Genomic DNA, 12,024 nt, shown 5'->3' with positions numbered 1-12,024 from the left:
ATTTAATTTTGTACGTATTTGCTTGCGCATGCGTGTTGTGCTTACCATACGACCCAATCCAAGCTATTTTAACACACGGCGAAAAACTCAAAGTGATTTCCAGAAGATGGCGACCGCACTGGTGGTGAGTCCCTTTGCTAGAATAGGTTATATGTGGTTCTTTATCTTTCAAACAGCACGTTTATGGAGTATTTAATTAACCAGCGGTAAAAGACAACTAGGCGACAGTTTAGTCTAAATAATCGAGAGTCTGAGAAATCTTGTAAACTTTACTTCTGACAGGTAACAGAACTCGCTAGCCAAGCAACTTAGCGTAGTAAATTATAGCCAGTTGTTTTTAAAATCTTAATATCAGCAATATTGCTTGTAAGACCATTTACAGTAACTGTTTTTAAAGCATCGTTTACGCCGGGTTAACACTGCGTTGACTGGGTATATGCCCCGGTCGGTGCCCTGAGTTGAACTCAGATACTTGTATGAATGAGAGGACACCGGTAACGACTCTCGTGGGTTCCAGCTAACGTTAGCTGGAAACCAAATGTTGGTCAGTGTGGGGAAATGTGTTTAAGAATGAGCTAGACATCTTCTCTATAATGCAATTTAAAGTGGCAAACGATAATAAATGCTACCCTTTGAGAAAACCTATTTCTTTTCTCAAGTTTGCTACAAGTCTGTAGATTCAAGCCATTTTACGTCAGCATGGTTCCACGGGGAGGTGGAGCACTCAACAGGGCTAAAGAGGCCCTGAACATGTAGACACGATAGCATAATGTGGCATGGGTTGAAACGATAAAATATCGTAAGACGTTAAATTACTAAACCTCTCAGACACCGTGTGCACACACTTGGTTATAATCATTAAAATACCAAAACAACTTGCACTTCTTTTTCTTCTAGGTGTCAAATTCCGTTCCTGCAAATGGTGAAACTGAGAAATGTGAAACAGCTGTTCAGAAGGTTGTGAATCCTGAAACGTACATCAAACACCCACTACAAAACAGGTAAGCATTTATCCACGTCTGTCTTTTCTTGTAGAAGTATAAATCGATACAGCTTATAACATTCATGTATCATTCTACCTTATGTATAACAGTTGCAAAAATACTGAAGACAGTTAAACTGTTATATTCCAGTAGTGTGAGTCTCCTTAAATGAATTTTGCTGTTATATAGTATGTGTGAGGTGGTAAAAGTTTGCAAATTTTTCTTCACTACCAACCTGACAAATGTAGACAGTATGTGGTCATACTCTGTAGTAAGACGTTTGTTTGTTTGTTTTTCCCAGGTGGGCTCTTTGGTTTTTCAAGAATGACAAAAGCAAAACGTGGCAAGCCAACCTTCGTCTCATCTCCAAATTTGACACTGTGGAGGACTTCTGGGCGTACGTTTTTGTTACTTGTTGAGTTCATGCCACTCAGTATCATAGACTTAAATGCAAAGCTAGAATTACAGTATGGATGGGTTTCTGGTTTTTGTTTTTTTTTGAGCAAAAATGTTGATGATAATTCCTGTTTGTGTTGGTGTGTTTCAATGAAATTCAAATTGGCCTATTCGTTGAGGAGAGGTTGCATGTATTCATATGCTATGCTCATTATACTAAGCTTGGAAAAAAGCATGCCCATCCTTAAACTATAGATCCTATAGTGTAGTCTCTGGGCCAATGGTGACCCTTAGAAGTTATGAACCACTGTAAATTTTATTTGTCGCAGAGTTGACGCCTTATTGTGATGGCATCTCTCTCCTTAAGAGAGAGAGAGAAGTATTTCCTGTGTTGTCTTCTGTTCCAGACATCACAACAGACTAAACCTTCCTAACACTGCCAAATCCAGCTTGTCACAAAATATGAGCCTCACAGTTGAAAAAACAAAATAGACTCTCTACAACTTAACTAACAGTGTTTGATGTTTATGTTTGTCCTGCGCAGCCTTCAGTCATATGCTGAGTCTATGAAATAGGAATTTATTTTTTTTTGTGTGTTGTGCCAAGACGAGCTGTGGGTTGCTGGTGATGCATGAAATTAATTTTCTTTAAAAAAATGCTTTCTTTCTTAGATTATACAATCACATTCAGCTGTCAAGTAACTTGATGTCTGGCTGTGACTACTCTTTATTTAAGGTAAGAAGTGCTTTTGTCCCTTTCAGGACTTGCAGTATCCCCATGTAAAATGACATTTTTCTGGTATTTCCTATTCTCTGGTTCACAAAAGTTGTTTTAGTAAACACTGAAAGTGGACCCCACCTATCGAATAATCAGAATGGAAAGGAGCATCTTCTGCATTAGGCTGACAAATGGCGTAGTCCGTGTGCATTGACTGGTTTATTTCAGCTTTTCAGTTTATTGAAATGCTTCATCCAGTCTTTCAACAGAAAAACCTTCCAAAATTTAAAATCCCACAATAGAGTATTTATTTATTTTTTTTTGTCTTTTTTCCTCTCCCCGCTGTCATAGATGAGGGTAGTTGTGAGCATACACATGTCTCAGTAATTCAGCTTCATGTGACTTTAGTTAATACATTAGTTGTCTGTTAATGTATTAATTTCTTGATGACTTGTTTGCAACAGTGATGTATGTGGTGTGGGCTTGTGTTTGAATACAGGATGGGATTGAGCCCATGTGGGAAGATGAAAGGAACCGGCGAGGCGGCCGCTGGCTGATAACTCTGTCCAAGCAGCAACGTAAAGTAGACCTGGATCGGTTCTGGTTGGAGACGGTATGTTGCGCCCTCTTGTATTTTTGTTTGCTCTAACAGAGTCATCATTCTTTTCATCTATTGGCCTTGTACACTGTGTATGTTTTGACACATGGCAATAGGAATGTACAGTGTAAATGGGTGTAGATAAAAGGATGAGTTCCATGTAGCAGTCTTTTTTTATAATAGCAAACCACAACTGTGACAAGCCAGTGAATGCTAAGTACACAACTTTTCAGGTACTAACTGCATGTAAAACAAAAACATGTGTCCACAATAACAAATCTTTTAAAAATTCATATTTTCCTGCAGCTCCTGTGTCTTGTTGGAGAAGCTTTTGACGACTACAGTGACGATGTTTGTGGAGCTGTCATTAATGTTAGAGCCAAAGGTGATAAGATGGCTATATGGACTACAGACTATGAAAATAAAGAGGCCATCACACACATAGGGTAAGTTGAAAATGCCACAATTAAAGATGAGGGAAAAAAATCTGAGCACATTAGATGCTGTTGTGCAAGTTTTTGTTCTTTTGTCTTTTCTCTCTTCTGTCTAGAAGTATGATTCAGAATGATCTGTAGTATCATATAGTATTAGTCTTGGAGTAAGAAGCCTGTTACAGGAAGATATAACAAATGTGTGGGTTTTTTTTTTTTTTTTTTTTTTTTTTTTTTTAAATGACTGAGTTTGTCTCATAGCTACTATGTAAAATGTCTTTGCTTTTTTTTAGGCGTGTGTATAAAGAAAGGCTAGGCGTCCCACCAAAAGTGATCATTGGTTACCAGTCACATGCAGACACGGCCACAAAGAGTGGCTCAACAACCAAGAACAAGTTTGTTGCCTGAGGATCCAAGGATTATCAACCAAGTCTTCCTGTGTTTCCAAATAGACTTTTTTTTTTTTTCTTTTTTTTTTTTTTAAAGTGAATGTAACTTCGATCTTTTGGAAAACATTGGGGGAAAAGGGATAAAATTGTTTTTTTTTTTTTTTTTTTTTTTTTGTTAAAGTACTCAACATTAAAGGCATATGCAATAAAAACATGTAGTTTAATAAACTGGTACTGTACTCCTGTAGCAAATTTCCAGTAACGGCATAGGGATTTAAAATGTTTACATTGGAATTAAAATTAAACAAATCCAAGTAATGCGTTGACTTCAGAGGCTACTCACTGTAGAAGCAAGGCAATACTGACATCGTTGCCGTTGACCCACTTTGGGTGTCACTAAAGTCACGGTGGGGTTTTTCTTTTCTTTTTTTTTTTTTCTTTTTTTTTTTGAAACGCCACCCAAGCATGTTGTGCAATATATTTGTAATTTTTTTTTTTTTTTTTTGGGGGGGGGGGTTCATGTGAGTGTCTAAAGAGTTAAAACTTCACATCTCTGTAAGGACATCAACATCAGTGTTCCATGATAGATAAAATTTATTTTCTTTGGCCAAAGTATGTGTTCGGTGCATGTGTTTTCCAAAACATGCGTGTTATACAGCATTTGTTTCTTGAAGTGAACAGCCGGGCTGTTCACTTTCTTTGCACGGTATTTGTTTCTAGAACATGGTTAAGCTTTGTTAAACAATGCAAACAGTTATTTCCATTCCACATTTTTGTGACAAAATGAATATTGTTGGATGAAACGGTGCCTTTAATGTAAATCCCTGCCTGGTATTTCTGAAATGTACAGAGCGGCAATGTAAATAAACTTGTACAGTGGCTTTTTTTTTCTGTTTTTTGTCAACATGGTGTGCTATAAACTTGTCAGAAAATGTTTTAAAGCCTCTACCAAAGCACTCAACAGTGGGTTAGGAGAAGTTACTTTTTTTTCCCTGCATTGCAAATGTCTATTATGAAAGAAACTGATTTCAGGGGAAAAAAAAAAAAGGTTTGATTCTTGTGTCCAAACTTAACTTTGCTGCTTCATGATGTTCTTTTTTTGGCATGGTGTTCATTCATTGAGGAAAGCCTTGTGCTTTATTTTTTTATTTATTTTAATATTTATTTTTTTAGAGACGCACTGCTAAAATGCTTTCAGCCTTAAATAGTGTTTTATGAGGGTTTTTCTTTAATCCTATGATACCCTGTTCACCATTTAAAAAAATAAATAAATAAATAATAATAATAATAATAAATAAAATAATAATAATCACATTACTTTTCTGAGATCCTCAGACTCGGTATCCTAGCATTAGGATAAGACATTGTAAAAACAAGGTTTGATATTTGTTCTTCAATAATTAAAGGTTTACACGAAGCAGCTGTAAGTGATGATCATCATAAAGTTGCCCCTGTTTCTTTCTCGAGCATTGTAGGGTTTGTGTTCCAATTTTGTTTGCTGGTTTTATAACTACAGTCTATTGAGGAAGATTAAGCGGTTTCAGTGGGAACCGCTGCATCACTAATTTATGGTCCGTGCCTTTATTAGGCTGCACAAATTGCAGTTTAAGGGGGTTTTAAGTAATCTATGACATCAATTGACTGTTACTTTAGAGCAACAGCAGCTTAGGCCCTCCTGTCCATTTGAAATAAGCATCCTTGTAATTGACACAATCTATCTGGTCACGTTTTCACACGTGACAACTTGGAGGAAATTAGAAGAGAGCTACAGGAAAGTCTCTTGAGGTCATAAGAAAAAGCTTTACCTCATCAAAAGTATTCCTTGTTGAAAGCTTTGGAGCATTTTCATTTTGCTCCCTGGTAGATATTCAAAACATTATTTGTTGATGTTGAACAAGTGAAGGTAATTGAACACATTAAATCTCTCTGCTTTAATGCAGACCAGAGTGACTAGTAAATGTTCTGCAGTTAAAAGGCACTGTTAAATGTTAGCTGTGTTCTACAAAGCCCTTGACATTATGCTTCTTTTCCACTCATTCACATGCTTACACCAATAGTAACAGAGCTGCCATGAGTGCTGCTCACCACTGGGAGAAACTGCAGGATCATGGTCTTGCTCAGTGGTACTTGAGCACATGAAAGGGGCAGGGTATCAAACTGCTAACACTGCAATTAGTGGTTAGCTTGTTCTACAGCCTTTATATTTCATATATTTGCAATGCAGACAAAATACATATGGCCCCATGAATCATGTCTAACCTCATACCTCAACCTTTGGATGGTGTCACCTTGGACTCTACTGCTACTCCAGTACTGCCATTTTGGACCAGGTTATGTCCTTAAGCTTACACACTAAACAAACTACTACTACTGCTTTCCCCAAGTCTGTGCAGGGCTGACAAAATATTGTTTGTATTTGACTGACACTAAAAAAAACTAGTGCATGGATTTACTTCCAGGGTGGACACACAGAGTAATTTCATACTGTCAAGTTGTCCTAAAAACTCCTTGCAGCAAGAGTTCTGACAAGGCACTCAAAAAATAGATATCTCTTCTCCAGTATTAGCTTCAGTGGCTTCAATTTTAATCCAGAATGGAATTTAAAATCATCTTCATATACAAAGTGCTGAATGATTAGGCCCCGTCATATCTTAAAGAGTTCATATTACCTCATTATCCCCATTTGGGAGACAGACAGCCTCTCTACTTTTAAGATTAGACTTAAAACGTCCCTTTTTGATAAAGCTTATAATTAGGGTTGGAACCTGATTAAATTCTTGTGATGTTACAGGCTCAAGCTTCTGGCAGACCTCCTATGATACACGGAGCAGTTCTCCACGTCCCTCTTTTCATGTCCTATTTGTTTTCATACCACATCAACTTTTGTCTGCTCTCTTCCTTAGTTAACTATAGGCATAGCCTAGTCACCTGACGTTCCCCTCACCCTTCAACCAGTTGCACTAGATGTCTGCTACTCCTTGAGTCGGCTTCTACCTGAAGTTTCTTCTTTAAAGGAAGTTCTTTCTCCCCACTGTTGCCAAGCCATTGCAATTTATCTCCAATATATTAAACTATTGTAAACTCCATTCTTATACTCATGGCAAGCTGTGAGTGTGCCACAATAAGCTCTGGTTTTATTGTGTAGTTTTGAAAGAAAATGGTGGATTGGTTGAAGATCTTGTCATAAGACATTGAGTCAAAAGTTTTATAGGTGACTTTGCATTAGTTTAAATGATATCCAACTGCATTTCCCCATCTTGGATAGATTCAGATAGCAATGTCAGCCTTTGCAACTATACCAAAAGATTGCTCAATTTACTAATATCCCACTCTTTAATGTAATGCTGCAGTTATCATAAATACTAATCAATATGACTGCCTATCTAACTGTTTTTATAGCCAGTTATGTCAGGTCATATAAATGCATTTTTAGGTGCACTAAATGGAGCTTATGCGTATGTTCAATAAAAAGAATCTGTATTCATTCATCTGCCTGGATTCCTGGGTGTTCAGGCTGCTAATCTATTCTTTACATCACTTCCGCTTCCCCACACTGTCAGACTTGTTGTCTGATCCAATCAATTTCTTGCCCACCTTCTGCAAGTCAATCCACCTCTCTTCTGTGTGCTTTAAATCTCAGTGCTCTTCTGTCATTCTGTAAGACTCTCATTAGTGCAACCCACCTAGAGATCTTCCTTCACCTGCTTCATCTCTGACATCACCAGCATTTTGACTCCGGCAGTCCTGTCCTATTTCCTACCATCATTAGACTCCACTCTGCAATGTAGATATCAATGAACCATTTTGACTTCCTCCAAATGATTCCTTCTTCTCAGATGCTGTTCTTGTATTACTGATCAGTGAGATCATTTTCCTTTTTAGTGTATAAAGGTGTGTCTTTCTTTGCTTGCGCCTCCATCGCACAATCCAAAGACAAGCATGTTACATTGATTGTTGATTCTGTAGGTGTGGCTGTGAATGCTGTCTTGCTTATAATGTTTGCCTGTGATAGACTTGTGAATAAATACTGAGTTTACCACACTCAGTGTCACTGCCTCTGACTCAGTGCCAGCAGGGATAGGATGGATGGATGGATGGGATTTAATTGTCTCTTTGGATAGGCAAAACTATGATACAGCATCCAATAAAATCTCAAATAAGATATATTTCTTTATTTTATCAAACATGTCCCATTGTTTTTAACTTATTATTATATATCTGTTGCCACCGGGATGTCTGCCTTTCCTTTATTTTAATAATTTCAAAGCAAATAAGATGCCTGACGCTGCATTATGATCATCTGTTAGCATATTTAGTGCGAGTTTGTGCAACCTGCTTTTCTTCATATGCCTTTTTAGCTGATTAGCACTTCTTGTGCTCCTCTTGTTTACACAGCTGACACCTGAGGTCTGTGGATTTCATGTCTCTGATGCCTTGACAGATGGAATTGCTAATCTGATCTGACACCTAAAATTGACAGTCACAACATTAATGTGCTTCCCATGAAAATCAGGTGCAAATTAAACAGGAGTAACGTATATTTCCCTTCTTTTTTTTCGATTTGTATTTTTAAATTTTGAGGATCCTGTTATGATTCTTAGAAAATGCTGGAAATATTATTCATGTCTTATCTATCTATCTATCTATCTATCTATCTATCTATCTATCTATCTATCTATCTATCTATCTATCTATCTATCTATCTATCTATCTATCTATCTATCTATCTATCTCATTGTTGCTATGAGTGTAATTAATAATGAGCAGTTATGTTGCCATGTGAGTAAGGCAAAAAGGTTCTTTTCGTTTACTAAACTGTCCACCAGGAGGCAGTATAGCTACACACTTGACTTCAGCTTTCACTCTTGAATCCCCCATAAATGTTTTGGTAGATGAAATTGGGATTCCACTGAGTGAGTCTCTGTTGCACACACCAGGGAAAGAAGATATCTGTAAATAGCAGGTGGGTGCCTTATTTATTTATATATCCCCCCCAACCAAGAAACCCCAACTCCCTCTGCCCCCCACCCCCTAGTTGCTTTAGGCAACTGTCAACCTCCTGTTCACCAGCCCACCTCATATGCACAAGTGCAGCTATAAACACAGTGACAGGACACCCCGTTGGATGAAGCTGCAGCATAAAAGGTTGCAGATAGTTCCTTGCATCTGCAGGAGGTGCTGATTCCCTCTGTGTTTCATGACAGATGTGTCACTGAACTACTCGTTCACTGTACCTCACCAGCGGCTGCTTTTGAGGACTCTGAGCTAGTCTCACTAGGTAGGTTATTATCCATGGTGCTGCTGACAGAGTCCTAGAGTCAATAATAATCTTGTCATCTTTCTGTGTGAACCAGAGGGAGGGATCCACTCATTTGCCAAGTAGTATATAGAGGGCTTCATATCACGCAGACACATATAAGTGTGCACAATTGCACACAAATGCACAAGCCCTAGAGTTCTGACTGCATAAGACTCAGGTCCTGTGCTTTCAGATCAGACTCACGTGCAGGCTGCTTGGTGTTTCTGTCTTAGAAGTAGTACACGAGAGACACATATTAAGCCCCTGGTGTTGATAAAAAAGGGAAATATTTGAGTTGACTGCAGTACATTATAAGTATTTGTGTCTCCTTCATGTATTTTTTTGCATATATGACACACATACATTTTAATATTAGACAAAGTGAGTAGATACAAACTAATTACAAAATGCAGTTTTTAAATGATTATTTAATTTATTAAAGGAAGACAGAATCCAAACCTAATATTAATGTGGAAAAGTAATTACCCCGTAAACCTGATAATAGGCTGTGCCACCCTTGGCAGCAAGAACTACAGTCAAGCATTTAGAATAACTGGCCACAGTTCTTGTGGTAGAATTGTGACCCACTCTTCTTTGGGTAGTTGTTTTAAGTTGTTGTTTTGCTCAAGCAGCACTGGAGCATTTTGAGCATGAAAAAATTTAAAAATCCAGATGGGGACAAATACATTTTCAGGACACTTTATACGTCAAAATATAAAGTTTGTCACATAAAAAAAGTGTTAATATTATCATTTCACATTACACACATTACGTCACACGAAGGTAAATGTATATGTGTCTGTTTGCTATACCTGTGAACAGTGCTTCTACATTCTGTGTTTCATCCATTGCCCTTAATTAATTCAGAATAAACGTTTTTTAAAGCTGTAATATGAATAATTTCTATATATCTTAAATTGTTGCAAAGAGAAAGGCTGTGGGGCTAACACCAGCACAAACTAGTTTCGCTCATAACTGCTTCAAACAGATCTGTTTCCAAGTATAGAGAAGCTATTTTACTACCCAAACACAAATCAACTTGTGGAAGTACAACCAGGATTATTCAAATGATCCATTTTCATTCAAATACTGATCATTGTACCACTTGATTGTTTCCAAAGCAAAAATGTCTGCCACAGTAGTTTCATTATTCTTCGTGTAACAACAGTGAATCAGCAGCTGATCACAGAGTCTGAATATTTTTAGACGTAACCCTAATGTGTTAGAACAAGGGGAAAAAAATGTCACGTTCTGTCACATATTTCTCAGCCTTTTCTGTGAACAGACTGCAAAATGGCTAACACTAATGTTAATAATAAGCTGCCTGGACCCTTCAGCAGAAGGATAGATCATGTGTATCTGTGCCTGCAAAATGGCATTACTCAATGAAGTGAACAGCCACAGTAAGCTAATTTATTTAGCAGTTCACTGACTTGCAGTGCTAGAATACAGTATGATTGTCCTTAGCAGCTACAGTTGATGTAATCTGCATGCAGACAATAGCTTATATGCCAATAAGCAAAGCAAACAAAGTGAACGTTAGCTTTTTATGAATTTCTTGAACTCAAACTGACATGAAAATCCAATTTGAACAATGGAAATATACTAAAAATGGTAAAAAAAAAAAAATGGAGATGGCAAAACATTTACAATGCAATACAATGTAATGTGAAGTAAATATATTACTGATCTGAAACTATGTACCCTCATGACTTCCTTCTGGATCCACAAAAATCCAAATAAATATTTAAGGCTTTCATTCTTATACCCCATACCTGAAATTATAAATGAACAATTCCTTTTTTGGTCAGAGGACTAGTTCTGTTACCACTGCTTCACCAGGTGTTGTTGTATTGATTTAAATTGCATTCGTGCCCTGAACAAAAAAGCAGCACCAGAATCAGCAGGCTGCTGACAAACATCATGCCGCAGAGAAATAAAGAGAAATAAAAATCACTTACTTGTGAAGAGTGAAGTGAAAAATACTATGAGTCACCCTTGAAAACACCAGCAGTCAGAAAACATGGATTCTGACTAATCAAAGGCTCTTTTATTAAGCCTCTGAACCCTTTCTTGAAGATTTTAATCATTTCAAAAGAATCGCAAATCATCCTTAATTTTAGGAATCAACTTTAATTTTCTATTCAGATCACCAAATTTGGTTCACCAGAACTTCTTTTTTTTTAATCCATTCAGTTGGTTTTTGTCTTGCTTTGTATTTTCTTCTTGAAAATTATAAACTGTGTTGAAATGTGATAGCACTGATTTTTGTATGTCTGCTGGAAAACTCTTTCACTGTGCAAAACCCAGTAATAAGCAGTAACACTACTGATTAGAGTCTCCGAGGGAAGGAATTAACCTATGTAAAATGGATAAAAAGTAGTTAGGGAAAATAATCCTCAGGTCTTTATTATACAGGAAAAGTAAACAAAGTCTTTTCCACATCATAAGCAATGCTCCCATCCATGCTGATTTGACCTTGAGTGAAACAACAAACTCCTACCTGCTTCGGGCAGTTTTATGCACTGACCCAGTTGGTGAAACAGTAATGTGTTTGTGTGTAACACAGCAGGCAACTAGCTCTTTTTAAAAAAGCACTTATTCCCTTTCGTCAGTTTCTGTACATATATTCAGTTTGGCAGTTATTTAGCTAAATGAGCTTCAGCAGTAATCACTAGTGTCACAACTCCAGAATCAAATCTATGTTAAATTCGTTCCCCAAAGCTTTGGGTATCATCCATCTCTTAGCTTCCTTCTGTGGACAGGTTTGGTTTTATGACCTAGTTTTTCTTTCTTTCTTTCTTTTTATCTGCAACACATTTACATCAGGTAATATCGTGGCAGGATGAGCTGCTGCTTCTTATGCAGAGTTTGATCCCGACTCTGCGGTCAGCTCATCGTGGCTAAATGGTGTTTCCCTGGCAACATATTCCCTATAAGAAATGCTGATGAACGCAGTGGAGTGAGTGGATTGGAGATCTGGGAAATCATTCACTGGTTGCAAGAGCTTGTGATGAGGATAACATATCACTAATATTTGGGACATAACTGAAACACTTTCAAAGCACTCATAGTGCCTGTTTAAAAAACAGGAACATATATAATATATATATTCCTTTGGACATGCTTTTGCCACTTATTTTCCGTGTAGTTCTTGTACCTGATGGTTTCAAAGCAATGTATTTTTGTTTGTTGAGCCACTGTCACAAAA

General features: G+C 37.3%; 1 protein-coding gene across 1 annotated transcript; it reads left to right on the top strand.

Moving 5' to 3' along the window:
• Positions 1 to 13: 13 nt before the first annotated feature.
• Positions 14 to 4,842, top strand: LOC308409238 (eukaryotic translation initiation factor 4E-1A-like). The gene is made up of 7 exons (XM_080901847.1): positions 14 to 124; positions 898 to 1,001; positions 1,285 to 1,380; positions 2,051 to 2,114; positions 2,596 to 2,709; positions 3,001 to 3,140; positions 3,419 to 4,842. The coding sequence occupies exons 1-7, from the start codon at positions 29 to 31 to the stop codon at positions 3,531 to 3,533; spliced, it is 729 nt and encodes a 242-aa protein (XP_080757973.1). The 5' UTR covers positions 14 to 28; the 3' UTR covers positions 3,534 to 4,842.
• Positions 4,843 to 12,024: the final 7,182 nt, after the last annotated feature.

Source organism: Rhamphochromis sp. 'chilingali', assembly GCF_963969265.1.
Source record: "Rhamphochromis sp. 'chilingali' genome assembly, chromosome: 13".
Lineage (NCBI taxonomy): Eukaryota > Metazoa > Chordata > Actinopteri > Cichliformes > Cichlidae > Rhamphochromis > Rhamphochromis sp. 'chilingali'.
The sequence above is the reverse complement of the archived record's forward strand: the minus strand, read 5'-3'. Positions and strand labels throughout refer to the sequence as shown.

What these genes read in the sequence shown, in the direction of transcription:
- LOC308409238 (XM_080901847.1), top strand. Translation starts at nt 29, where the DNA reads ATGCGTGTTGTGCTTACCATACGACCCAATCCAAGCTATTTTAACACA. An exon ending in AGATGGCGACCGCACTGGTG is followed by an intron (nt 125 to 897) that starts GTGAGTCCCTTT and finishes TTTTTCTTCTAG; the next exon opens with GTGTCAAATTCCGTTCCTGC. An exon ending in GAGGCCATCACACACATAGG is followed by an intron (nt 3,141 to 3,418) that starts GTAAGTTGAAAA and finishes GCTTTTTTTTAG; the next exon opens with GCGTGTGTATAAAGAAAGGC.